The sequence below is a fragment of the Hyperoodon ampullatus genome, assembly GCF_949752795.1.
Source record: "Hyperoodon ampullatus genome assembly, chromosome: 2".
Lineage (NCBI taxonomy): Eukaryota > Metazoa > Chordata > Mammalia > Artiodactyla > Ziphiidae > Hyperoodon > Hyperoodon ampullatus.
The window spans coordinates 13,164,479-13,190,905 of record NC_136915.1 but is presented as its reverse complement, the minus strand read 5'-3'; the positions used below and the strand labels follow the sequence as shown (position 1 = coordinate 13,190,905).

General features: G+C 55.4%; 2 protein-coding genes and 1 long non-coding RNA gene across 4 annotated transcripts in view; 2 read left to right on the top strand and 1 right to left on the bottom strand.

Moving 5' to 3' along the window:
• The first annotated feature begins 9,856 nt into the window (after positions 1 to 9,856).
• LOC307047952 lies at positions 9,857 to 10,245 on the top strand. Its single transcript, XR_013810694.1, has 3 exons — positions 9,857 to 9,940; positions 10,022 to 10,138; positions 10,228 to 10,245. It is a non-coding gene; the product is annotated as an uncharacterized lncRNA (long non-coding RNA).
• A 5-nt stretch (positions 10,246 to 10,250) lies between these two features.
• Positions 10,251 to 11,910, top strand: ZBTB17 (zinc finger and BTB domain containing 17; the record flags this gene model as incomplete). The annotated part of the gene is made up of 5 exons (XM_079696709.1): positions 10,251 to 10,348; positions 10,574 to 10,704; positions 11,031 to 11,240; positions 11,360 to 11,449; positions 11,526 to 11,910. 5 exons carry the CDS (start codon positions 10,251 to 10,253, stop codon positions 11,807 to 11,809), a joined length of 813 nt encoding a protein of 270 aa, XP_079552835.1. The 3' UTR covers positions 11,810 to 11,910.
• Positions 11,911 to 14,364: 2,454 nt separating this feature from the next.
• Positions 14,365 to 26,427, bottom strand: part of SPEN (spen family transcriptional repressor) — a gene marked incomplete at both ends in the record, with an annotated part of 82,083 nt that continues 70,020 nt past the window's right edge. The window contains 5 exons of one of the 2 annotated variants that reach the window (XM_079728389.1): positions 14,365 to 14,496; positions 14,970 to 15,128; positions 15,458 to 15,652; positions 15,819 to 16,292; positions 16,714 to 24,820. In XM_079728389.1, the coding sequence (XP_079584515.1) occupies positions 14,365 to 14,496; positions 14,970 to 15,128; positions 15,458 to 15,652; positions 15,819 to 16,292; positions 16,714 to 24,820 (9,067 nt within the window). The remainder of the gene's footprint in view (positions 14,497 to 14,969; positions 15,129 to 15,457; positions 15,653 to 15,818; positions 16,293 to 16,713; positions 24,821 to 26,427) is intronic. The other variant, XM_079728390.1, reaches the window with a different exon arrangement.

The window sequence follows — 26,427 nt, the reverse complement described above, 5'->3', positions numbered from 1 at the left end:
TTACCTAGCTTAATCCTGTAAAGAACGTGGGAAGTAGTCCCCCTGGCTCCACTGTGCCAAAGGAGAGCTTTGCTGTAGGTCACCTGCGGGTGTGGTAGGAGGCAGGACCTGGAGGTGAGCCTACTTGGCTTTGGCCCCAGAGGCTCTGCTGCCTCCGTGGTGCTGAGCTGCCTCTCAAGTCCTAACTGCTGGAGGCATCAGGGCGGAGCTTGGGGCCTGGTGTAGCCTTGCTCTTAGTTTTTAGGTGATTGGACTGTGCCACACGTGGTGCCGTGCTGCTTGGCGTGTTGAAGACCCTCCATAAATGCCATTTTGTTGTTACTGTGGGGATCTGGGAATCGGGTTTTGTTGAATTGAGCAGAGTGGATTTCATGACCCAGGGAGAAACTTTTCTCACGGCAGCAGTCTGTGTGTGGATGTTTTGGATCCGAAAGGCAAATGAGATGGATTGTGTTTTCTCCGGCGCTCCACCGCCCCTCACTCCTGTCCGCCTTTGCGGCTCTTTCCCCTCCTCAGGGCAGCCCTGGCCAGAGCGTCTGGAAACATGGTTGGAAACATCCCATCTCTGCACGGATTGAGTGTGGCACTTTTACCTCACTTTTTTCTTGTTACAAATTTTGTTAAATTTTGAAAAATGTTCCCGTATAAAGGTATATGAAATGCACATATTTAGTTTAAATAATAAATCTAGGTGTATCCAAATAAAGAAATACAGCACTCCCAGGATCTCAGAAGACCCTAATTGCTCTTCCTCCCACCCAGAGAGAATTGTTACCCTGAAATATTTTGTTAATCATCCCCTTTTCTTTACAGTTTTACCATCTGTATCAGTTATCTCTTGCTGTAAGCAAACCACCTCGAAACTTAGTATCTTTAACCATCAGCAGTTTATTATTTCTCCCCATTTTGTGGGTTGACTGGGCAGTTGTTTTTGTTCTACAAGGTGTTGAGGTCACTCGTGTGCCAGCATTCAGCCAGTGGCTGGGCTGGAGCCCTGGTGCTGTCAGCTGGGGCATCTCAGCTCTTCTTCAGGGGGCCCGTGCACATTGGTGTCTCCTCCAGGGCCCCTCCATGTGTCCTCTCCCCCCAACAGGAGAGCCCGGCCATCCGTGCCGTGGGGTGGCCGGGTTCCAAGAAAGCAAAGCAGAATCTTCCAGACCTCTTAAGGGCCAGGGCTGGAACTGGCACAGAGTCACTGCATCCTGTTGGTCAGTCATCCCAGGGCCACCCAGGTCCAGCTGGAGTCTCACGGCAGGTGTGGTAGGATGGGAGGGATTGTTGGCGGCCGTCCTCAGAGACTGCGCCCACGGTGCCCGCACATCCATGTCTGGGTTGCCTGTTTGCATCCACACTGCGGGGCTTCCCCAGGTCTCTCACGTTTTCGTTCCCAAATGAATTCCTTGTGAGGCTGGCCAGGGCTTGTGTCCAGCTAGGCTACTTGTCCTCAGGGGAGCATCCCACCTCTGACACCGAGGTCTGCCCCGTCAGTCAGGGATATGGACCGAGCAGACGGCCGTGTCATGGAAGGTGCCCGCTCGCAGGCCGGAAACACGAGGGCTTTGGGCTCGATGGGCTCTGCGGTCTAGTTCTGTGTGAGTTTTCTGTTGTGCTAAGTTTTGGGGGTCTTTCTTAGAAGCAGCTTTAACTAAGGCCCACACGTAGCACCCTTGAAGCAAGATGAAACGAGGAGGAAGGGACCCCACTCTCGTGCTTAGCGGAGGGCACCGCACACCACGGGTGGGCCGGCAGAACCGCACTCGATCCCCGAGCAGCGGGCTGGCTGCTGATCTTGTTACTGTGTTCAGGTCTCCTCAGACGATGCCCCCTCCTTGCGTGCACTGGGGACGCGGCTCCCACATCGCCGCCCGCCCCTGGGGCCCCCATGTCCCTCTGTGTGGCCCAGGCAGGTGCATCCTGCCCCACGCGCTCCCCTCTTTTCCTGGTCCCCTCTAAGCTTGGCCAGATCCTGGTGGGTTCCTTTCACTGTAGAGTATAAAAGAGGAGACAGGAGACAGTCAGAGGACTGCATGCTCATTCTAGAATAACAGTTCACCTAGGTCTGGAGGTGCCCCTCACCGGCTCACCGCACCGTCTTGGGGAGAAGAGAGGGGCTGTTGGAGCTTCGTAGCAGGCAGGCAGCTGGGGGAGGTGAGTGGGTGAGCACTGGACCACAGCCTGGGGGCTCTGAGCTCCACTGCCCCTGGGGGCTGTGCGATTATAAAATCCACGGTGCTGCTGACAAGTGACACCATTTAGCGCTCGCCAAGCCCCGCAAGGGCCCTCACACCCCCTGGGGGGGCCCGGGCACAAGATGGGGCCTGTGAGTGCATGTTTTAGCGCTGTTTATCTGTTGGTGGGGATGGCCTTTTTCCCCTTTTTCCTTCCTTCTGGTTCCTCTCCCTACTTCCCCCATCCTTCCCTGCTTCCTCCTTCCCTTTTATCCTCGGGTGTTTTCTCTCTCGTCCATTTCTTTCTTTGATTTTGTCAGAACAGATGCCCTTTGAGGACTGTTTCTCTTGTTGGAACAGCTTTGGAGGCTTCAGAGGGATTCCAGAAGCCTCTGGTGTTCTCCCGACACCCACATTTGGGGCAGAGCCCACTTCTGGGCGGGCGTCTCGCATCAGAACGCTGCAGTTAGCTTTGGGTGGAAAACATTACTCATGGCGTGCAGCTGCTCCCCCGTGTGTGGGGCGGGAAGGGGCTGGGGTGCTGGGCCACCGCCCACCCTCTCGCAGGGACCTGTACCAGCCTTCTCCCAAGGCCTCTGGAAGTGAGTGCACCCCGCCCCAACGTGTCCCGCCCCCCGCCCCCTGGGCTCCTCTCGGCCTTGGTCCCAGGCAAGGCCAGTAACCACCTGACCTTGGGGCTGGCAGGTCCCTTCCACCCTGTTGGCCAGGAGTCTTGTCTCATGTTTATCTTCCCAGTAAGTCAGATCGCTTTCTGGCTGGAGGGTTCTGCTCTCAGCAGGCTCCAGCCCGGGGGCCTGGGAACAAATCTGTACCTCTGGGGGGAGGGCGGGGGCGGCACGCAGGGCATGGGTGCTCAGCCAGTGCTCCCCAGTTGTTTCTGAGCCTGGGAGGTTCTTCCTCCCAGTTCAGTCCTTGGGTTGGCTCCTGGTGAAGGTGAGGGAGCCAGGCCCACTGCCAGGAGGGAAGAGTTTGGATCTGATTGGAAAGTTCTGAAGGGGATTATTCTGCAGCTGGTTGAGAAGGCACCTGCGGGCCCTGGTGGGCCCTCCCTTTCTGCACCTGGGGGGTATTTCACCTGAGGACAAAGAGAGTGAACTGGTGATGGGAGCTCAGGGGCTGCCCATGCACACGTGCACACATTTGTCTGCTCACGTGGCTTTTTCCACAGCAGAGAGAAGACAGCTCAGGTCGGTTTGGCCCAGGCCTCTCCTTACCACCTGCCTTTGGTTCCATTTACACCTTAAGCCTGTGTGTACCCCCTTTAGGTCCTAGGCCTAAGTGCCCAGCCTGCCTGTTTAACCCTACAGGCTGTACACTGGTTCTTTTCCATGTCCTCCAAAACTTCTCTGTTTTAGCTTTGACCTGCTCAGGAACAGAACAGCTGAACTTCTCCCTTGCATCCCTTGAGGTCACGAATGAGAACTTGCTTTTTCTAGGGACTGAAGGCCTAGAGGAGGATGCCTTTATGGAGTGTCCTGGTCAGTAGCAGCCTTTGCTCCGGCAGCTCCGTGCTGTGCCGGCTGGTTTGTCACCGAGCAGGTTGTTCAGCAGACGCAGAGGGCCCAGCCGCCTTGCACCTGGACCTCTTGACGCTGGGCCTGGCTTCCGGCTCTCCCCTGCTTATACCTAAGAGCTTGAGCCTCAGCCACTTATGATCTGAGCGGTCCAAGAAGCTGTGCCTCTGGCTGGGAGCTTGTGTGTGGAGGCTGGGACCAAAGGACAGTCCTGGGGACATTGGACAGAGGCAGAGGGTGTTTTCAAGTCTCTAACAGCAGCAACTCTGAACTCATGACTCAGGGGCTGGCACCCCATGGCACACGGCCTGTTACCACTGCCTGTCCCCCCTTACTTGATGGAGCCCTCCCCACCTACTCGGTGACTTCTCCCAGTTCAGCAAATACACCCTTCCACTTACGAAAAGTTTCCAGACACCATGGGTGGGTGGGCTTTGCATCCTTCAAAGCCGATCTGTGCTGGCTAAGCCACGTGGGCGGGGGCGTGGCTTTCGTTATGTCTCATCACAGCCAGACGGCCATACATGGTCACTGCAGCTCCAGAGCTGCAGCGCGGTGACTCAGCCCCAAGAGGCTGATGTAACAGGGGAACAGCCGGAGCCAGTGAGTGGCTGCTGAAACCTGGAGGCCGAGAGCCTCCCAGGGTCATGCTCACCTGCCCAGAAGCCTCCTAGGGCAGCTCTGAGCAGACCCAGGCCTCAGAGGAAAGGTTCTAGAAGGAACTGGAAGAGAAACCACTGTCACTTATCAGATTCCAGGCCAGGGTGTGACAGCCCAGCCCGGTTGGATCTATGTGATGTGGTCCCAGGAGTGGGCACTGACGTTTACTTAGAAATTGGCTCTTTCTTGAAAGGAGAGTCTGCTGCTTTTCCCTAGAAAATGCCAATCCTGAGACTGACTCTGGTGTGGTGTTGAGGGGGAGGGGAGAGCCGTTTTAGATACTTACTTAGTCCTGGCTTGTGCGGTTCAGGATGATGATTTGGCACCAGGCCATGGAGTTTTTGTGAGCATTTTTACTTGAGACAGTTGTGGAATTTCCAGGCAGCAAGTGAGGCCTTTGACAGAGAAACTGCAGCCAGGCCAGCAACTCCTGGGCTCAGGATCAGAGTTCATTGTTTCTCGAGGGACAGCCTAGAGAGGTTTCTGGACGCAGAAGACTCACCAGCTCTTGTGTAGTTCCCTGAGCCCATGAATCAGAGGTGGGGGAAGTGGGGGAGAGATGGATCCTCATCCCCCAGGGCCAGGCTTTGCCGAGGACACGGGAACCTGCACAGACCCCTGTGGGTGCAGTGGGAGGGGGGCTGACTCCTGAAATGCTGGATGATGAAACGTCTGCCTTCCCAAGAGCATATTTCACCTGTACGTGACAAACTGAGAAAAATAAGAACAAAATAGAAAGGTTTTCATGAAGCCAAATCTATCCAGTCGAGAAAGATCTGTCTTTTAGTCTAAGATTATCTCATGCATTCTTTTTGTAAAAAAAAAAAGTTAAGCGACCATGTCTTCTTTTTTTTTTTTTTTTTTTGAAATGCTGACAGTAATCAGTGTTTTGTGTGTGCCTGGTTTTTGATTCTTTAATGTCATTACCTGGCAAGGCACAAAGGTGGCTGTTTTGTGTTGGTCCCTCCATGCTTTTTGGGTTTTGGAACTTTCCTGACCAGTCAGCACAGGAATCTAGAAGCCAGCCCCTGGTCGGTCTGGGCCTGCAGAGGCACCTGCCCTTTGTGGATTTGGTTTCACCCTCCCACCCATCCCCCTGCTTCTCACCTGGGAGTGCTGGGATTGCTGTTGCGGCTGGTTGGTGTCCTCCCTCGTGCTAACTCGAGGGCTCTGTGGCTTTCCCCAGCCATGGATTTTCCCCAGCACAGCCAGCATGTCTTGGAGCAGCTGAACCAGCAGCGGCAACTGGGGCTTTTGTGTGACTGCACTTTTGTGGTGGATGGTGTTGACTTTAAGGCTCATAAAGCAGTGCTGGCGGCCTGCAGCGAGTACTTCAAGATGCTCTTCGTGGACCAGAAGGATGTGGTGCACCTGGACATCAGTAACGCGGCAGGTACCCCACTGGGTCCAGGGCCGAGCTTGTGGCGGGCCCCGTGCCACGCGAGGCCCTCCTTTGAGCAGCACCTTCCAGCTGTGGGGTGCGCCAGACCTCCCACACGAGACTCGGCCATGAGTGCGTGGGTACCAAGTTCTTACCACATTTGTGGGCCCTCTTTTGACTGGGAGTGGGGTGGTAAGGGGAGAGCTGGCAGGAAGGGCTCATGCTAAGCTCCGGAGTGAACACAGGACAGGCTCATCAGGAGGGACAGAGAGCGGCAGGGCTCTGAGCCCTGGTCCCTTTCCATTGCTGAGTCAGTCCTCAACCCCCTACCCCAGTGCTCACCTTGACGGGAATGGCAAGGGTTGGGATCGGGAGGGGTGTCAGGAAGGTCCTGGGATTGAGGAAGGAGCTAACTGGTCCTAGGTTCAGGTTCCCAACCCAGAATGACGTGCCACGCCGCCGGAAGTTCAGGCAAGGTGTCGTTCCCCCATTTTACACATGCGGAAACTGAGGCCCAGAGAGGTCAGGTGACTGGCCTGGAGGTCAGGTAGAGAGTTTATGGCGGAGCCCTGATGAAAGCCAGTGGTGAAAGACTCTGTCCTCTGGTGGTGAAGTGCAGTGGATGGGCAGACAGTGTTCAGGGTGGGCACTCACACCCTCCGCCCTCTATGGGTGTGCTTCTTTTTGGAGGCTGTTGTCTGGGTTGAGAATCCCCAGGTTGCCCGCCTCTCCACTGGCCCAGGAGATGGGGAGACAATGGGCTGCCACTGCCACTCTGCTTTTCACAAATCCCTGGATCCTGCCACGGAGTGGAGCAGCTGGACAGGCTGCTGGTGCCAGGCCTCGAGGTGGGTCCGTGATGGCTGTCTGTGTCCTTGGCAGGCCTGGGGCAGGTGCTGGAGTTTATGTACACGGCCAAGCTGAGCCTGAGCTCTGAGAACGTGGACGATGTGCTGGCTGTGGCCAGCTTCCTGCAGATGCAGGACATCATCACGGCCTGCCATGCCCTCAAGTCACTGGCTGAGCCGGCTGCCAGCCCTGGGGAGAGTATGGAGGCCTCGGCCTTGGAAGGTAAGATTCTTGGCAGGCTGTTCCTGAACAGGTGGCTTTTGATGGGAGCTCTGCCCCCGCCTCTCTGTGTCACCTCTTTGGCCTCGCCTGTGTTGTGAGGATCTCGTGGGGAGCAGCCGCGGCGAAGTCTGAGAACGCCTCTCAGAGGGGCCCCGTCTGCCCTCCCTGCCTGAGGGCACCGGCAGCCACGCCTGGCTCAAGGCCTTTGCCCAGGACTTCCCTCTTCCGGCAGGTCTCCCCTCCCACACCCGTCCTCCTGCCCCCCTTAGTGCCTCAGGAAGGCCCCCTGCGGCCCAGTGTGGGCCACATGCCTCGTGGCACACTTCAGAGAACCACGCTCCTCTCCTTGTAAGCACCCATCTCTGATCAGCGTCATTTCACGTGTGACGACTGTCTCCCCAACCAGTCTGCGAGCCCCGTGGGAGCAGCAACCATGACTGTTGTACCCCAGGCCCAGCGGCAGCCTGGTGTGATGTCGGTGCCTATGAATAATCTGTTGAATGAGCAAACCAACAAACCGCTACTTAGATGTATCCCCAGGGAGGTCTGGAAGCGCTGGCAAGCTCTGGGCTACCTCACCCCACCAAGTGGAGGACACCTGATGGGAAATGGCAGGTCTGTCCTGTTCCATCTCCAGTGGGGGACAAGAGAGCCAAAGAAGAGAAGGCGGCTGCCACTACACTGAGCGAGCTGGACCTGGCCAGAAGCAGTCCACCCGCGGGCCTGGGCAGGGAGCCCAAAGAGGAGCGAGGCGGCCAGGCCGAGAGCACGGCCAGCGGTGAGTTGTGATGCTGAGGACCTGGCTGACTGTCCATCACCTGCCAGCAGCGTGGGCTCCAGCGCAGTGAGCAGCTTTCTCAGGAGGCTCCTGGGGGAGGGAGGGAGGGAGGGAGGGAGGCACAGGCAACTGCATCCCTTGAGCCCAGGTTACCCAAAACCACCAGTTATTTTTCCTGGGGCATTTGTTAAAGCCAGAGCAGAGACTCAAGCAGCCCGAGCTTGGATGTGCTCCCCCCACCCCCGGGGCCATAGCCGCTTCCAGGGGTCTGGTCCAGGAGAGCCGACCGGCCCCTGGACAGAGGGTGCCAGTCCAGCCCCGGATGCCCCCACACCCCTACCCCAGGTGCAGAGCAGACGGAGAAGGCCGATGCCCCCCGGGAGCCTGTGGAGCTCAAGCCGGACCCCACGAGTGGCATGGCTGCTGCTGAGGCCGAGGCTGCCTTGTCAGAGAGCTCAGAGCAAGGTACCCTCCGCCAGCTGGGGCACCCGCCCTCACACAGGCGTCCCCCACTCACACGTCACACACACACACACACACACACACACACACACACACACCCTTCCGCCAGCTCTCTGCCTCCCTTAGCTGATCTCACTGTGAGTCGCTCTTTCACATCAGCTTTTGGGCCGACATCTTTCCTCATCCTTGAATTTTGACATCAGTTTCTTGGTTGTACACCCTGGCCATGCCTCCCTTTAGCACAGAAGTGTCCTTGTCGCAGTACTGGCCCTGCTGTTTTTCCCTGGGCTGAGCACCGTGGCGGAACTTGGCCGCCCATGGCACCCACCCCAGCCCCCGCCCCCAGTGCTTGTTGGCTGATAGCACCCTTCCCACCTGTGTCGCCAAATATGGGGCCCCCGGTGGACTGAGGCCCATCTGCATCCTCCAAGCGGCAACTGTCCCGGTCATTGGTCTCCCCTGGGCTTGCCCTGGCGGTGCTGGGGACCATTTATCTGCGGCTCCCAGACACTGCCCTGCCCCTGCGAGGCGCCCACGCAGAGAGAGACACGGTGTGTGCAGAGATGAGCCGTGCCCAGGCCTCACGTGGCCAGTTGCCAGGTCGGCTTCCTCAGCGCCTGCCCCTCTTGTGGCAGAAATTGAGGTGGAGCCAGCCAGGAAGGGAGAAGAACGAGAGGAGGAGGGCGCCGTGCCCGCGGTGGTCAAGGAAGAGGGTCCAACGCTGGAGAAGGGCGAGGCCCCCGAGGAGAGCGAGGAGTCGGCCAGCACGGACTCGGGCCAGGAGCTTGGCACGGAGGCGCGGGGCCTGCGCTCGGGCACCTACGGCGACCGCACGGAGTCCAAGGCCTACGGCTCCGTCATCCACAAGTGCGAGGTGCGCGCGCGCGCGCGCGGGCGGTGGCGGCCCCGCCCTGGCCCCCCGCCCGGCGCCGCCCCTGACACCCCGCCCCCTGCGCCCGCAGGACTGTGGGAAGGAGTTCACGCACACGGGCAACTTCAAGCGGCACATCCGCATCCACACGGGCGAGAAGCCCTTCTCATGCCGGGAGTGTAGCAAGGCCTTCTCCGACCCGGCCGCCTGCAAGGCCCACGAGAAGACCCACAGGTAGGCCCAGCGGCCGCCCCCCATGCCCGCCCGCCCACCCCGGCCCGCGAGCCCTGCGAGCCTCCTGTCCTCGCGTTCTGCCGCCAGCCCGCTGAAGCCATACGGCTGCGAGGAGTGCGGCAAGAGCTACCGGCTCATCAGCCTGCTGAACCTGCACAAGAAGCGGCACTCGGGCGAGGCGCGCTACCGCTGCGAGGACTGCGGCAAGCTCTTCACCACGTCGGGCAACCTCAAGCGGCACCAGCTGGTGCACAGCGGCGAGAAGCCCTACCAGTGCGACTACTGCGGCCGCTCTTTCTCCGACCCCACGTCCAAGATGCGCCACCTGGAGACGCACGACACCGACAAGGAGCACAAGTGCCCTCACTGCGACAAGAAGTTCAACCAGGTGGGGGGAGCCGGCCCCGGGCCCCTGTGCTCCGGCGGCTTCCATCTCGGGGGCCCGGGGGGCCTAGCGGGGAAGTAGGTGGTGTTGGCTGAGCAGAAAATGATCCTGCCGGGTGGAGCTCTTGACTGCTCTGCCGAGCAAACTGGGAAGGCAGGCTTGGCGGGCGGGCGCGGGCCAGGAAGAACTGAGGGGGGTGGTTTTCCCATTTCCCCCGGCCTTGAGGAAAGGGGGAGCCCCGCACAGGCCCCCCGGGAGGACCGAGAATCGGTGGTTCCCTGCCGTCTGACCCCCTGCCTGGGCGCAGGTGGGGAACCTGAAGGCCCACCTGAAGATCCACATCGCTGACGGGCCCCTCAAGTGCCGGGAGTGTGGGAAGCAGTTCACCACCTCAGGTAGGGCCCGGCTGGCCCCGCCCCCAGCCCCGCCCCCGGCCCCGGGCGCCTGTGCCAGGCCCACCCTCGGTCTCGCCACAGGGAACCTGAAGCGGCACCTTCGGATTCACAGCGGTGAGAAGCCCTACGTGTGCGTCCACTGCCAGCGGCAGTTCGCTGACCCCGGCGCCCTGCAGCGGCACGTCCGCATCCACACGGGTGGGTGAGCGGCCCGGCGGCTCCCGGGTGCGGGCACAAGGGAGGAGAGCAGGCGCCGACACCTTCCCGTCCCCTGTCTCCGTCCCCAGGTGAGAAGCCATGCCAGTGCGTGATGTGCGGCAAAGCCTTCACCCAGGCCAGCTCCCTCATCGCCCACGTGCGCCAGCACACCGGGGAGAAGCCTTACGTCTGCGAGCGTTGCGGAAAGAGGTCCTGCCCTTCCGGCCCCAGGCCGGCGCCCTGTGGGGTCCCGGCACTCGGCGGGTGGAGGGGGTCAGAGAACAACCCCAGGGCTCGGTCGGTAGCCCGGCAGACTGCTCCGGCGCAGGTCCCGGCGTCCTCTCGGATCTAGACCCTGAGGTGGGAGGCCCCAGCCCAGCACCCCCGGCCCAGGCCTGCGCGGTTCTGTGTAAGCCTTTCCTTCTGGCCCTGCAGATTCGTCCAGTCCAGCCAGCTGGCCAATCACATCCGCCACCATGACAACATCCGCCCTCACAAGTGCAGCGTGTGCAGCAAGGCCTTCGTGAACGTGGGGGACCTGTCCAAGCATATCATCATCCACACTGGTGAGTGCGTGCCACCCGCCTCTCTGTCCCAAGCCCTGGCTCTGGGGCGCGTGGTGGGGTGGGAGGTGCCCCGGACCCCAGCCTTCGGTGCCGGCGCTTGCTGAAGGCGGCCTTGAAAGCAGTTTAACTCCAAGGAGGGCCCCATTTTTTCAGAGCTTCTGGAAGGTGCAGGGGCCACTGGAAGCTTCCCTGTGCCTCAGGTGGCCGCCCCAGAGCGCTTCCTGCTGGAAAAGACAGGGCTGCAGGGGAAGCTGGAGGCCACTGAGGTCCTACCCCACCCCTGCACCCCCCTCAATGGCAGGAGAGAACCTTGCCTCCCCCCCCAGGAGAGAAGCCTTACCTGTGTGACAAGTGCGGTCGCGGCTTCAACCGGGTGGACAACCTTCGTTCCCACGTGAAGACTGTGCACCAGGGCAAGGCAGGCATCAAAATCCTGGAGCCAGAGGAGGGCGGTGAGGTCAGCGTGGTCACCGTCGATGACATGGTCACGCTGGCCACTGAGGCACTGGCGGCAACGGCCGTCACTCAGCTCACAGGTGCGGACCGTCACTCAGCTCCCAGGGCAGCAGGGGGTGGTCACAGCAGGGGTTGCCCCTGGGGTGGCAGCAAAGGGGCAGGTGAGTCTGGTCTCAGGCCCTGCCGATGCCGCCCACAGTGGTGCCAGTGGGGGCGGCGGTGACCGCAGATGAGACAGAAGTACTTAAAGCCGAGATCAGCAAAGCTGTGAAGCAAGTGCAGGAAGAAGGTGAGAGGGACCGCCTGGGGGAAAGCTGCTGGCCCCAGGGGCCCTTCCTGTGCTAACTGCAGCCCCACTCCCGCAGATCCCAACACTCACATCCTCTACGCCTGTGACTCCTGTGGAGATAAGTTCCTGGATGCCAACAGCCTGGCCCAGCACGTGCGGATCCACACGGCCCAGGCACTGGTCATGTTCCAGACGGATGCGGACTTCTACCAGCAGTACGGGCCAGGCAGCACGTGGCCGGCCGGGCAGGTGCTGCAGGCTGGGGAGCTGGTCTTCCGCCCTCGGGATGGGGCTGATGGGCAGCCGGCCCTGGCCGAGACACCTCCCACAGCCCCTGAATGTCCACCATCTGCTGAGTGAGCAGGCACCCCCTCCTCCTGTTTATTTAAGGTTGGATGGCACCCTAGAACTGAGAGGGGTGAGCCCATTCCCTAGAGAGAATAAATCTGATTATTTTCTAACGCTGCCTATAGCTCCCTGTGGGGCTGGGGCGGGGAGCTGGCAGCTGTGGCTGATGCCGGGGAAGGGTTGCTCCACCCAGCGACCAGTCGGCAGAGACCTGCTTGTGGGGGAAGCCAGGCTGTCCCTTTGCAGAATGGGACTGGAGCCCCGGGACCCGTCTAGAAGCAAGCTGGTTGCTTTGCCCGAGTTGGGGTGTGGGCAGCACACTCAGGCCAGAGAAACTGCGGCTCCACGAGCCCATGCTGGCCTCCTCTTTGGAGGCTTCTCGTTGGCTTGGCGTGAGGATCGGACCTCCCCTCTCCACCTCTCTCCGCTGTGGAGCCACGGCTGTGACCCTGCGCCCTTGGGTTGGGAGCTGGGCCCACAGGGCTTGGCCACAACTGCTTACCAGGATCCAGGCCACCCGTACAGAGCCCAGCTCGGGGGCCCATTCAGCCACAACAGCAAGGTAGGCAGGGCACCAGACCCAGCAGGCCACAGGCCTGCTTCTGTTGGGCCTGGGAAGAGGGAGAGCTCCACACTCGCCTCACGGGAAAACCCTGGCCGCGAGATCAGGGCCAAGCCAGCGTCATCTTTTGAGAACGTTTACTTGCCCTGAATCAGTGGCGTCTCTACAAGGCTGAGAGCCTGGAGGGACAGGAACGAGCAGCCAGGAGCTGTGATGGGGAGGTGGGAGATGGCAGCACTGCTTAAACCAGGAGCAGCAATGCGGACTGTGAAGCAGCTCATTCTTACCTCTGCCAGCAGGGAGACAGGAGATGCCATCTCTGCCGCTTTTCCATACAGCTTGTCCCCAGCAGCTGTAATTCCTCCCTCAAGAGATGGTACCATCTCGCACCGCAAGCATAGCTCTCTTTGGAGGAGCCCCAGGGATACTGCAAGTGAGACCAGCAACTTTGTGGTCCTTGTGTTCCCGTCCCCCACGCCCAACTCCCCAGCTTGTGGTGGGTCCAGCTGCTGGGGAAGCGTGGCCCACCAGTGCCATCCTCCTACTGGGAGGAAGCTGCTGCAGGGCCAGCCTGCACCACGCCCGGAGGAGGAAGGGACAAGAGGCAAGACCCCAAGCCTTCCTTAAGATGTTTCTGAGTTTGAGTGGGAGGTGGCTTTATTCTTTAATCAATCAAATTTGAAGTGCCTTCGACATTACGCAGGAGCCGATTGGGACCTTGAAGTGTCAGGTAAACACCACAGCACTGAAAAAGTTCAAGGTCAGTCTGTGATGCCCATCTTTTGTACAAGATAAAATGATCCTTGGGGAGGATCAGTGGCAGAAAGGAAATACTAGGTTCCATATACAGACGTGGGGGGGGGGTTGAAAGCAAAAGTGGGACGAAGGCTAGCTGTTCCCATAAGCCAAGGACCCCTGGTCCTTCCATCCAAGTGACAATCACATCCACACTTGACATGTTCTGTATTTTTTAATAAAGTTTGTAATCCAATGGACACACAAAACAAAACTGCGCTGAGAAAAACAGTTTTCATAAATTAATAAGTGTTAGGAAGTTGGGGGAGAGGTCAAGGTCACAGGAAGAAGGGAAGCCAGTCTTCTGTACAGTCTTTGTGTGTGTGTGACACTTCCAAGTTGCGGGAGCGGGGCCCGTGCTGTGACGAAGCGCACTTGTACAAATGAGTGACAATACAAAGTCTGAGTATGAAAATAAGATTTTCTCTGAAAACACGTTTTTGGCACAGATTAAAAAAAATGTATGTCGGGGAATTTGATTTTTAAGTCAGTATTATATATATTTATATATATTATATATTTATATATACACACATCCCAAGTTCTGCATATTCCACCAAGAGAGAAAATCCTTGTTTGCTCCTTTCTGATTGTAAACTGTACATCCTGGGTGAATCAAAGACGGTGGCAGCAGGAGAATTAAAGAGAGGTGACATCCAAATGAGCAAGGGGAAGGGAGGGGTGGGGACAACACAGCCCAATGAAATGTTCCTTGACCCCAAGGTTTCAGCAGAAGTTTGAAGTCCTGCGTGAGAGTCTGTGATGTGTGTGCCATGTGTGTTCACGTACACCAAGACATCCAGAGTGTCACAGCCTGTCTTCACTGTGCAAAAGTCCAAGTCACTAATTTAGTGCAAAGGCAGTTCTGTTTTGTTTCTTAAAAACAAAAGCAACAAAAAAATTCCACTGCCCTGTTCCTTTTCTCCAAAAAGAGGAGAGAGAAACCCAGCCTCAAGGTGTCTGCAAGTCCATTGGTTGGTGGTCTGTCCTTGGGCTAAATGTCATGTAAACATACGAGTAGCAGCACCACTGCCCAGGGGGGGTCTGTCGGAGCCGGGCGGGCGAGCGGGTAGGAGAGCGAGGCTGGCCGTCTGGCAGTGGAGTCTGTCCCCCTCGGCAGCTTCTTCCTCCACTTGGCTGGGTTGTCCTATGTTTTATGTTTTGCTGCAGAGCCTCAGGAAGATACACCGAGTGGTGACCATTCAGTGGCTCACACAGAGGCAATGACGATCATGAGGTGGGGAGAAATGTTGGAGATGCTGGCCAGGAGGTCGGGGGCCAGACGGGACAGGTGACTCTCAGAGAACTCGCAGGGCGGGAAGATCTGCAGCACGTAGGCGGGCTGGAGAAAGGGACAAGGGAGAAAAATGGGACCTCCTGTCTTCACATCACCCACCCCACTACCACTCTTCCCTAAAACATTTCCAGCTGGGGGCCCAAAAGCCCAACAGAGAGCCAGGCTGACTCAATTTCCCAACCAGCTAAGGTCTCCAAGACTCTGTCTACCAGAAGAAAACTAGGTATCAGAAAACTAACATGAAACTAACCCGAGAACTTCTTCTCTATCCTTAAGCTAAAGAAAAACCTCTGCTGCCTCAGCCGTCCACTGACTGTCTCCAGGCTGGGCAGCAGTAGTCCGGCCCATGCACTCCACTGGTTTCCTCTATCCAGGATGCCCCTTTGTCCAGCTCCTCTGGGAAGCTGTCCTGACTACTATAGCTGGCACTGGCAGCCCATGCCACCAGATCAGTCAGACGGCCTGACCAGCCGAGACCAGCCCCACGTGTGTGTGCCGAGGCAGAACACTGGGCTGACCTGATTGGAGCCAGGGTTGGGAACGTTGATGATGCCTGCCGCCTGCTTGGCCTGCAGATATGTGATGAAGGCAGCCTTGAGGGACTCGGTCTGGCTCACGACGTCCTCTTGGTCACGGCCACAGGGCAGAGCCAGCAGCAGACAGTAATCTGTCTCCACCTGGGGAAGAGGAAGCTGTCAGTGATCGGGGGGCCATCTCACAAAACAGCCCAAGAAGAGGCCCGTCCAACCCAGGTGACTCGGCTCCTAAATCCCCACCTCTACGATGACCCTGAGGGCCATCCATATATTTGCTGAATGAAAAAAAGCATCTCTGGATCTAGAGGCACTTTACACCCCTCGTGGAGAGAGAACATGCCCTTCATCGTCCCCTCCAAGAAAGCCATTACTGCACCCCGTGACAAGCCACGGAGACAGGCAGTGGGGGGCCACCCGTGCCTTCCCCTGCTGTGGGCGGGGCAGTTGCTCACCTGGGCCCTGAGTCTTACCGTCATCCTTCGGGCAACCCCCTCCAGCTGTGAGGCCTCCAGCCGCATCCGCTGGGCAATCCTCAGGGGGGGCCCTCCTTCAGAGAGCGGCAGGGACCGATGGGCCAGGACATTGTTGCCAGAGACGAAGTGGAGCTGCACAGCAGCTGTGTCGTTCTTGAGGGCCAGTAGGCCCTGCCACACGATGGGGTACTTCTGCTCACAGGGAAACAAACAGAAGTGAGCTCACGGCTGGAGAACACAGCTGTGCTGGCCACGGCCCCAGGCAGCAGCTTGCTGATCTAAGTCAAGTGGGGCTCTCGGGACACTGACAATAGCACAAAGCTCGAAGGGTGGTAGGGGAGGCCCCGCCCAGGCTTACCTTCAGAAGCTGGACCATATCCACAGGTCTCTGGGAAGTCAAGTGAGGAGAGGAATCCTGTTTGGGGGCGGGCTGGCTTTCAGTGTGCGGCACAGCCAGTCCTGGAGGGGGGCTGGGGCCTGAGGGGGTAGGGACAAACAACGGCTGCTTTGGGGCAGCCTGGGCAGGAAGAGGGGCCGGGAGGTCGGGCTTCATCGAGACAGACACGGGGGAGGGATAGGAGGTCTGGCTTGTTTCCGCCTGCGCCCTGTGGACCTGGGCGTGAGGCTCAGCCGGCCTGTTTCCAGGTACGTTTGGGAGGCGCGGCTGCTCTACTCCTGTCTGGGTGCCCTTTGCCTCCTGGGAGACTGGAGGCATCTTGCTGCTTGGTGGCTGGCCTGGCTGGCTGAGCTGGGAGGGCTGCGTGGACTGGGCCGGCTGTGTGGACTGCGCAGGCTGCAGAGGCTGCGAGGGCTCGCCTTCAGGAGGGAGGCCCTGGAGTTGGGCGGGAAGAGAAGGGAACAGAGTCAGAGTCTGTTACGCACCGACAGCATCCTGCCCCAACCAAGCAGCCGTGAGCCCCTGGGCAGGCCAGCTGCAGGGCATCTCCTGTAGGCCAGGCCCCCGGAAGGGGCTTTAGCCAGACGGCCATGCTCTCGGGCGTTCAAGATTGAGGGTTCCGGTGAAAGGTCACCTGTTCCCTACCTCCTCACCCCCCGCAGGCAAGATCCGCCCAGCCACCCGCTCCCACAATGAGCTCCCTCCATGTCCCCAGGCTCTCTGTGCTGTGATTCACCCCTCCATTCTGAAATTTAGGAAGCGCCTCTAAATCCACAACAAGGACAATGTATTTTAGGGACCTTACTGGCACCTCCACCACTATTTGGACCAGAAGGCAGATTTCTGGCGCTCTCACCTGAGCAGGAGCCTTGGTCCGGGAAGGCAGGCCAATGGAGGCAGCAGCAGGAAACTGCGTGTGCGTGAGCTGAGCCGGGCCGTGGTAGGTGCGGATGTCCCCGTACCTGTACTCCTGAAAGAGCTCCCCGCTGGAGTGCACGATCTGCACCCCGTGGGTCACCACCACGGGCGGGGTCAGAGGCAACCCCTGCAGCTGGTTGCTGGGCGTGACTGTGAGGATGCGGGCCTCACCGTGGGGGGCGGGGGCAGGGGCGGCTTTGGCATCTGCCACCTTGGCGGCTTCTTTCCCTGGCTGCTGAGGGGCCTTGCTGGCTGGTGGCACTTTCACCACCCCGTCCGCTGCCCGGGGCTGCTCGCTGACGGCTGTCACATGAGGATGCACCATGATCCTCACATCCCGGGGCACAGTGTACGGGTGTAGTCGGTACTCGGACTGCATGACCAGCACCTCCGACTGCACAGGGGCTGCGGCTCGAGCAACGGGGAGGTGATAATGCACTTCTTCCTCTGGAGAGTGCTGGGAGGCCAGGGCGGGCACACCAGCTGTGGCTGGCTGCGGGGTGCCCGCCCGCTGCGGGGCCCGGACCTCTATTTGCTGGGGCTGCAGGGGGGCCCGAGGAGAGTGAAGCGTCTCTGGCCGGATGCTGTAGGTGATGCTGGGCAACGTGGGCGTGTTCATCCTCACCTCACCCTGTGACAGGTGGCTGAGCGACACGGTCTGGGTGATGCTGTGGGGTGGCATGATGACGGACTGCTCTGGGTGGATGCTAGAGATGAACTGCGGCACAGGAATGCCCGCAGCCAGCATGACCGTGGCATTAGTGGAGAGCGCGGTGGACGTGGTGCTGCTAGGGTGGCATGCCCTCGGGAACGGGGACGGAGCCGGCCCGCTAGGTCGCGGGGGATGCACATCTGGCTTGGTGGCTGCCAAATGGGAGACAGTCCGATCTGTCGGGGTGCTGGGCCCCGAGGTGACGTGGTTCACTTCTGCAGGCAGTTTGCTGGGCAGAGCAGGAGGGTGGTGGGGTGTAAGAGTGGACCCCAGGTTTGCTGGCTGAAGGACCTTGGTCTCTATTTTGAGGGTGACGGGGTCAGCAAGCTTTTTGTTAGTGGTGACTATGCTTGGGGTGAGGACCAGCTGGTTGTGAACCAGCACCGGGGGTGTGTTTATGCCCTGGGTGAGGACCTTTACTGTGCCACCCTGGGTGACGGGTGTGGACACAGAGAGATGAATGGGCTCAGGCTTCTCCAAGGACGGACGGTCGGCCTTAACCGATGAAATCACAGGAGATGCGTTGTAGGTCTGGGCAGTTAGTACCAGAGTAGAATGGGTGGCCACGTTTGCATAGCCTGAAGGAGCTTGAGGGCCTTTGGGCGGAGGCTGAGATGGCGTGACAGAATCGGGTTTGACCTGGGACTTGGACACCGACTGCTGAAACTCAATGTCCATTGCACTTGCTGGGGGGATCTGGCTAATCTTGGCACTGATCCTCTGTGGGCCTTCAGTCTTCTGCCCCGAATAGCTCAGCAGCACAACCCCTTCTGAAGTGTTCACACGCAGCCCAGCACCAGAGCCCGTGTCTGCCGGACGGTCGTCAATCACAGACATAGACCCTGGGTGGAACCGGCTGTTGTCATTAGTGCCGGATCTCTGTCGGCACTTTGCGGATGGTGCAATCACTGCACCTGCCACAGTCACCGCACCTGTTGTCGTGGCAGTCACAACCCCAGATGCAGCAGTCACTGCACCCGCGGAAACTGTCACCGCACCCGCGGCAGCGTTCACTGTGCCCGTGGCGGCGTTCACTGGAGCTGTAAGAACATTCACGGGCCCCGTCAGAACGTTCACTGGTCCCTTTAGGACGTTCACGGGGCCAGCGGGAGTGTTCACCAAGCCTTTCAGTGTGGCCACCGAGCCCTTCACAGGGCCTTTCAGGGCATTCACTGGGCCGGCCAGCGCATTCACTGGAACCAAGGAGACATTCACCAGGCCGGTCAGGGCGCTCACCAGGCCAGTCAGGGTCTGAGGAGCTGGTTTCGCCAGAGTTATCTTTTGCGAATTCTCCAAATCAATGCTGACAGGCATCCGGCTAATAACAGAAGTAATTTTTGGAGCAATGACTGGAGTCACCTTTTCTTTGTCAGTAGCCACTGGAACCTCTGAGGCCTGTGTGTCGGAGGTGTTAGTTACTGGAGCTGCTGCTTTTTCTTCTAAAAGAGGCTTTTTAGGTTCAACCGGAGGGGGCGGTGCCTCATGCAGGCAAGGGGCAGCACTGACAGGCTCTGCAATGGCAGTTGTGACACTCGTGGAAGTGACGCCCGTGGCAGATACGTACTTAGGGTCCATGAGGATCTTCCTCAGCGTGCTGGAGCTGGTGTCTATGTCAGAGGCCTTCGTGTCTGGGGGAAGGGCCGGAGATGGGGTGGACTGCGCCCGTGGCTCCTCCTGCCTCGTGATCCACTCTGTCACCTTTGTCGGGGGACTCTGGTGTGGGATCCCCCCAGCAGCGACAGGGGGTGGGAGCTTTGCTATCGTTATGGAAGGAAGTGGGGGGGTGGGCATGCTTGAGTCACTGGGCGGGGTCACCGGGTCACTTTCAATGATGGAATGCACCTTGAATCTGGCTCGAGGCTCGTCATCCACAGCGGCTGGCTGTGAGGCCGGGGGAAGGTCTGGGAGCGCAGATGCTTTGGTTGGAGTCTTTTCTTCAACACTGCTTTCTTGGGACAAATTTCCCTGGGATGTAGTCTTGCTTGGGTCAGAAGCACAGGACTCAGGGGGAGTGGACTGGGGCTTGTCACTCTGCTTTTCTTCCTGTGGAGTTTCTGGGGGCTGTATCGTGGCCCCCTCACTTGTAGCAGGGCTCTTGCTTTGAACTTGGTCAGGTTCAGAGACATGGGTCTCTGTAGCGCCCCCAGTTTTCTTGTTTGTATTCCGTTTGCGGCGTGATCGAGTGGTCTTCTGGCGCCCTTTGTCTTTCCGAGCAAGAGTAACTTCTGCTTCTTTTGATCCTTTGACTTCCGGCACTGGGTGGGAGGTTTCGCTGCTGTTCTCTCTGGCTTCCTTGGTATCTGCTGGGCCTGCTGAGGCATCAGGTGCACTGCCTGGTGGCCTAGAAGATTCTGTAGCAGCCTCAGTCTCCAAGATGCCCGACACAGCCTCATCGGTCTCAGGCTCCATCCCTTCCTCAGGAGACTGAAGATCTGTCTGCGACTCTGCAGGGTAAGGTGGAGGTGCTGGGAAGTTTTCTGGCTCCCCAGAAATGTCATTGATGATGGAACCGATGGCCGCAGCCAGCTCTGTTTCGCTGGCCTGGTGTGCGGGCTTGTCCCGGTCCTCTGTGGAGAGGCGCTCTGGGGCATCTGCAGCTGCCGCCTTGAAAGCCGCGGGGGTGGAGGTTTCTGCGAGCTTCTCGATGTTCTCCACGGCCTGCTCCAGCTCCATCTGCTTGGCTAATTGATTTGCTTCCGGGGACGGCTTAGAGGCAGACCCATCTTCCTTCTCTGGTTCCTTGCCCAGATCAGCTGGCTCACTGTTCAAACGCAACGATAAACTACCCTCCTCTTGGGGACTCTCGCTCTTCTCAGGGGAAACTGCCACAACCGCAGGCGTCTCCTCCGCTGGCAGTCCCGCAGGGCCTGCAGCCACGCTGGGACTTACGGTGGCTTCCACATTTCTCAGATTTGCAGATTTGTCCACTGCTGATCTAGAGTTTCGAGATCTTCCTCTCTTGGACTTGGAGTTTTTCTCAGGGGCCGTTTTTTTCTCCACCACTTCAACTGAGGGGGTTTCAGGTGGATTTTTGTCTGTGCTAGTTTCTTTTCTATCACATTTTTGTTCACTTCCTGCTTCTTCTTTATCAGTCTTGGATTTTGTGTTATTTTCTTTCACGTTTAATTGGGGACTCACCTCAGTGGTGGCCTCAGGACGTTCAGCATCAACTTTTGGTTCATTTTTCCCCTTTTTCCCTTGTTGGACACCAGCAGCTGCTTTCTGGGATCGTGGGGATCTCCATCCCTCAGCTGGTTTGACTGTCTCCACTGGCTCTTTTGCCTCGGTCTCATCATCTTCATCAGCTCGACGGCGTGCCTTTGGAGGCCTCCCCCTCCTAGGGGTTGTGGGAACCACTGCAGCCTCCTGCAGCTCCCGCTCCAGTCTCTTCCTGGTCACTCGTGGTTGCTCAACGGGCTCCTTGACTGGAGAGCGGCTCTCATGGTCACCCATGGTTGCGTAGACGCTCCTTACATTCCTGCGCCTGGTTCGGCTGAGGGGCAAGCTCGGCTCAGCGTGTTCAGGGTCCGCGGATGAGTTTTTAGAGGCAGCCCTTGTAATCTTCTCCGCCTCCATCTTCAATTCTAAGAGCTTCTGTGCTTCTCCCCGAGGAGAACTGGACCGCCTGAGCTTTTCCCGGTCTATCCTCTCACTCTTCCTTGTGACAGGCTTCTCCACGGTACTTGCTGCAGCTGCCTGAATGGGGGCCTTGGAACGTTTACTTTTGTTCGGCTTTTTATCTTTTGCAGCAACTGGAGGATCAACCTCTACACTTTCAGCAGCTGGAGGCTGGACCTCGTGAACACCTTCAGCGTTTTGACTTGCATTAGGTTCAACATTAGCAGCTGAGTCTGGCTTCTCCACTTTTGGCTCATCGGCTTCCTCAGGCTTCTGAGTCGGTTTTGAAAGTGTCTGGGTACTGGCAGGCTCTGGATCTACACTGATCTCTACCTGGGAAAATGAGGCCCCAGGAGTTGGAGGCTTGGCATCCAAATAAGGCAGCTGATCGACTGATGAACTTTCTTCAACAACTAAAGGAGTCTCAGCAACGTCTTTCCTGGCGTCCACTCCTGGGGGCAAGTCTACTTGTTCAGGCTGTTCCACAGCGATGGGAGTCAGATCAGATAGAGGTTTTGCTTCTTCTGAGACAGAGGCTGGCTCAGTGGTCTTCTCTTCTGTCACCAAAGGCACCTCTCCTGTTTTTTCAGCAGCTGTCTTCTCCAGTGATGAGGCTGCAGACTCTGGAGCTACAACTGTGACACTAGGAGGCCCAATCGAAGGTGGCGTTTTCAGTTCTGACTCTTTATTTTCAGAAGCAGATTCTGGGGTCTTGGGGTGATCCTCTGTATCCTCCTGTTTCTCGACCTCTTTGGGTTTTTGGTCTTTTTCTTTTTCTTTCTGTTGCATTCGTGTGAGTTCCATAAATCTGCTATGGAAAAGAACTACCGGCTCTTGAATCAAATCAGTTGTGCTATTCACTCCATCAGATGTCTGCCTCCCATATAACCTGCCAGAAACGAAGTCAGATTCTTCATCTTTTCTCTCTAGATGCTGCAGTCGCTTGGAATCTTGTTCAAAGATTGAGCTGTGTAAAAAACGAGAAGCAAATAATTCTTGCCTTTCCTGTTCTTCTTCTTTATGGTCATCTTTCTTATCATCCATTTTTCCTTCTGAATCAGTCCGAATTTTCTTCTTTTTCATGTACCAGGATGGAATAGGTCTTGGAGCAGAGTCAACCTTTTCTTTATCTTTGTTGTTTCGAAAATTAGCAAATCGGGAGTCCCAATCAAGAAAAGACCAATTTTCTTCTCGAGATGTAGACAGGGATTTAGCTCTTTCAAGCAAAGCCTTAGTGTCTGGTGTGATTGTCTTATCCAACGCGAAAGAATAAAACTTGTTCCTTTCTAAAGAACTGGAGAGTCTCTCATCTCTCTCACGTAGTTTGTCTTCTCTGTCCCTCAATAAAAAAGACAACCGGGAACTTTCAAATAATGCAGAGGCTCTGGGTGAGTGAGATTTGTGTTCACCATCTTCATCAGAATCAGAAGGCACCTCACCAGGTTCCAAGTCACGTACAGACCTCTTTCGAAGGCTGTCTCTCTTAATTATGCTGTTCGGGAAACTCACGTCAAATCTGCTGGCATCTTGTTTCATTTGAGAGTCCCACCGATTTAGTTCATCTTCAGGATTCAAGACAGATAGCTTTATTTTGGCCATGTCTGCCATCTGTTCTCTCCTGCTAGAATCATAAGGATTAAATTTTAAGGACTCTTCTCTGACTGTTATATTAGAATACGGGAGACCTTTTTCATCTACTTTAGGAGACCCTCTTATTGACATTACCCTCGGGGAACCAACAGGGTCATCTTCCTCATGGAAGGAACCATGTCGGATACTGGGGGAACCACCAGTCCTTTCCGAATCTTCACTGATTTGGCGTGAACTTCTGTAGTTCCGTTCTCTCTTGGTGCAGATGTCAAAATCGACATGGTCCATCCTTTTCTTTTTGCTGGGAGGAGAGTCGTCGGTGACATCCTGGGGGGGTTTGCCGACCTCATGAACAAGACTGCGTCTTTCATATTCGTCCACGTCTTTTTTAGGGCTGCCGAACTTTTCGGACTTGGCTGTTTCCATCTCCATCTGCTGTTTCCTACGACTCTGCTCCATTTGTTTTCGGTAACTCTGCGTGTGATCAATATCAATGCCAAGTTTTTCTTCAGTATTTACTGAATGTGGTTTATCTTGGCCTGATTTACATTCAAGTGGTTCATCACGAAGACTGCAATAGTTTTTCCTATTATCTTCTCTCTCTGGTCCTTGATCATCTAATAGCTCCAGCTGTTTGAGTGGTGGTTTTGAAGGAGTGGGTTTTTTGGACTGGATGTCTTGATTTTCCACAGATTCACCTACTGGTTCTCTCAGCCTTGCTTGCAGATCTGAGTTAGGCCTTGATACAGTCCCAACAGAAATGCTGGCAAGCTCCTGACACTCTTTGGGGCTGGGAACAGCACTAAGTCTGTCTAGTTTGATTTTTTTAGATTCTCTTTTAAGAATTTCTTTCCTCACCGTCTTTTTTTCAGACTCTCCTTCCCTCAGTAGAATGACATCTCTAGATGATATGTCAGGCTGTTTCTTTAAAAGCACCCGAGCATCTTCCATCTCTGGGCTACTTTTCTTAACATCTGATTTTTGCCTTTCTGCTTTCAAATTGGAATCTGCAAAACGCCTTTTCCTCGCTTCCAGCTTCTCCAGATCCACAGCACTTACCCCATCAACAGTTTGCTCTGGTTTTAGGTGCTTCCTGGGTTTAGGCCTGCCTTCCTTATCTACCACTTCTATGTGGCTTGAAAGCCCCCTTTCCTTTGGCGCTTTCATTCTAACAGATTCTAGTTTAGACAACTCAGATTTTGCAGGCTCTGTCTGAGAGACCTGAAGTTTCTGATCTAAGGCAGAAGACTTGACAGTGTCATTATCAAGCTTGGCTTTCAGCTTTTCCAAAGGAGCGTGGTCAATAACCTTCCCCTCCTTTTCCTTCACTCGAGTCAAAACCACACAAGGCATGAGTTCCAAGCGGTTTTTTGCTACTCCTTCTTTGTCAGCTTTCTCTCTGCTCAGTTTATTAGAACTCCTTGATTTTTCAGGGCTTTGTTCTCTCTCATTTTCTTGGTCTGTTTCTGAAGACTGAGAACTAGGGGAATGAACTTTTCCTTTCCGTTTCTGCTTGTCAGTTTTGTCCTTCTCCACCTTTTCCTTCCTTATTAAACGTCTCTCTCTTTCCACTCTCTCGGGATCAAAAGTTCGTTCTTTATCTGTCTTTTCATTTTTTGTATAGCGTTCCAAACGAGGTTTGTCAAGTTTATCATATCTTGGAGGGGAAAGTGAGCTACAGCTTCCACTCCGGTCCGAGGATCGGCTGTAAATCCTCCTCTCGGAATCACTAGGTAATCTCTCTGACTGTGAGGGTGACGCTCCAGGACTCTGTGGGCGTCGCAAGTGAACTGGACTCTGACTGCGTTCAATTGGCCTCCTCTCATGGTCTCTGTCCCGGTCAGACTCAAATCGTTCACGTTCTCTTTCTCGTTCCCTTTGCCTGTAACTGTATTCCCGAATATCTTGTTCATAAGGATCATTTCTGTAATCCCTATATTCCCGGGGATCATCGTAATATCGTGATTCATAGTAGTCTCCTTGGTAAGTTTCCCATTCCGAATAAAATTCTCTCCCTCGAGCTGGATAGTCCCGTCTGGAATCCTCAGCATACGTGCCTGGAGTACGAACATTCTCATAATATGTACGATCTTGGCTATAGTCATACGATCCCCTTCGTTCTTCTCTGCCAAAGACAAAAAAGAATGTATTAGTTTTTTGTTTCCTCGTCACTTACACATTAATCATACATATGAGATTACAAAGTCCTGCTTCCTAAAATCTTTTCCATTTTTTAATCATTAGAACTGCACTGTCCAATACCATACCTACAAGCCACATGTGGCTACTGAGAACTTGAAATTTGGCTAGTCTCAGTTGAGGTGTGAGTGTAAAATACACACTGGATTTGGTAGACTTAGTTTCAAAAAAAAAAAAACACTTCAATAATTTATTCAGATTGAGTATATGTTGAAACAGTATTTCAGACGTATTGGGTTAAATAAAATTAATTTTACCTTTAGTTTTACTAGAAAATGTAAAACCACATATACAGCTTGCATTACATTTCTATTGGACTTGGACAGCAGTGCTTCAGCCCCTTTTTATTCTTTTGGTATCGGCTGTCGTGACTTATGATGAGCACTAGTATTAAACAGTATCACATCCCACATCTCTAAGTCTTTCATAATTACTTTCCTGTCAAAAGATAGTCTTACCACAACTTGGGAAACAAATGTACTGTTTGAAAAGATAACAATTTAACTAAAATCTTCCCACCTATGCAACCTGTATATCGGTAACACCTCTACCTCAATTCACAATTTAAAAAAACACATTGGGGACTTCCTTGGTGGTCAAGTGGCTAAGAGTCCGTGCTCACAATACAGGGGGCCCGGGTTCAATCCCTGGTCAGGGAACTAGATCCCATGTGCCGCAACTAAGACCTGGCGCAGCCAAATACATATTAAAAGAAACAAAACAAAAAAATCCCCACACACGCTGGGGGCCAGTCTCCCTGGGCTCAGTCTCCTCACTTACAAAATGATAACTCTTCTTCACAAAGCTCTTAAGATTAAATAAGATAACATTTGTAAAAACTTTCCTAACATAATACAAGGCACATACTTGGCCTTCAGTAAATGTTACTTTTCCCCAACCTGCCAACTAACAAATTAGGTGATTACAAACTGTGTCAGATAATTCCTTAATTGTAAAAGAATTCACCTCAGATTTTCTCCCACAGTGACATGTCCCAGTGCATTGAAAATAGGATTAAATTTACGTGCAAGAACATGTATGGTGTATAAAATGAAATTCACCTGTAATAGAGGTCAATTCCTTTACTCTTGTTCACTTTCCATTTTTGTCTTTCAAGCAGGTATGGCTTACTCAGTCTACATAGTACTGTCAATGACGGCTCAATGAAACATAACGAACCTAGAACTTAAACCTCTGAAGGCATGAGCTTTTGTCTTCTCGGCTCACAGCAGGTACTCATTTGTTGAAAAAATGAACCTTAGAAAAATATGTCAAAGTTGCTATTGGGCAATGTTCTAACCCATTTTCAATAGCCAATGAAGCATCTAGACTTACCATTCAAACACTGGAAGCATCAATAACATATTATTATATGCATTTATACTGAGCTTTCTCATTTCAAAGAGAATAGTTTATGACATATCTATGATATCTGACTTAATTGGATTCAAGATGATCCTTCTACAGTTCCACAGGAATCAGATTCTTTGCCTCAATACTGGCCAGCCATCTTGCAAATAGATGTTACTAGGA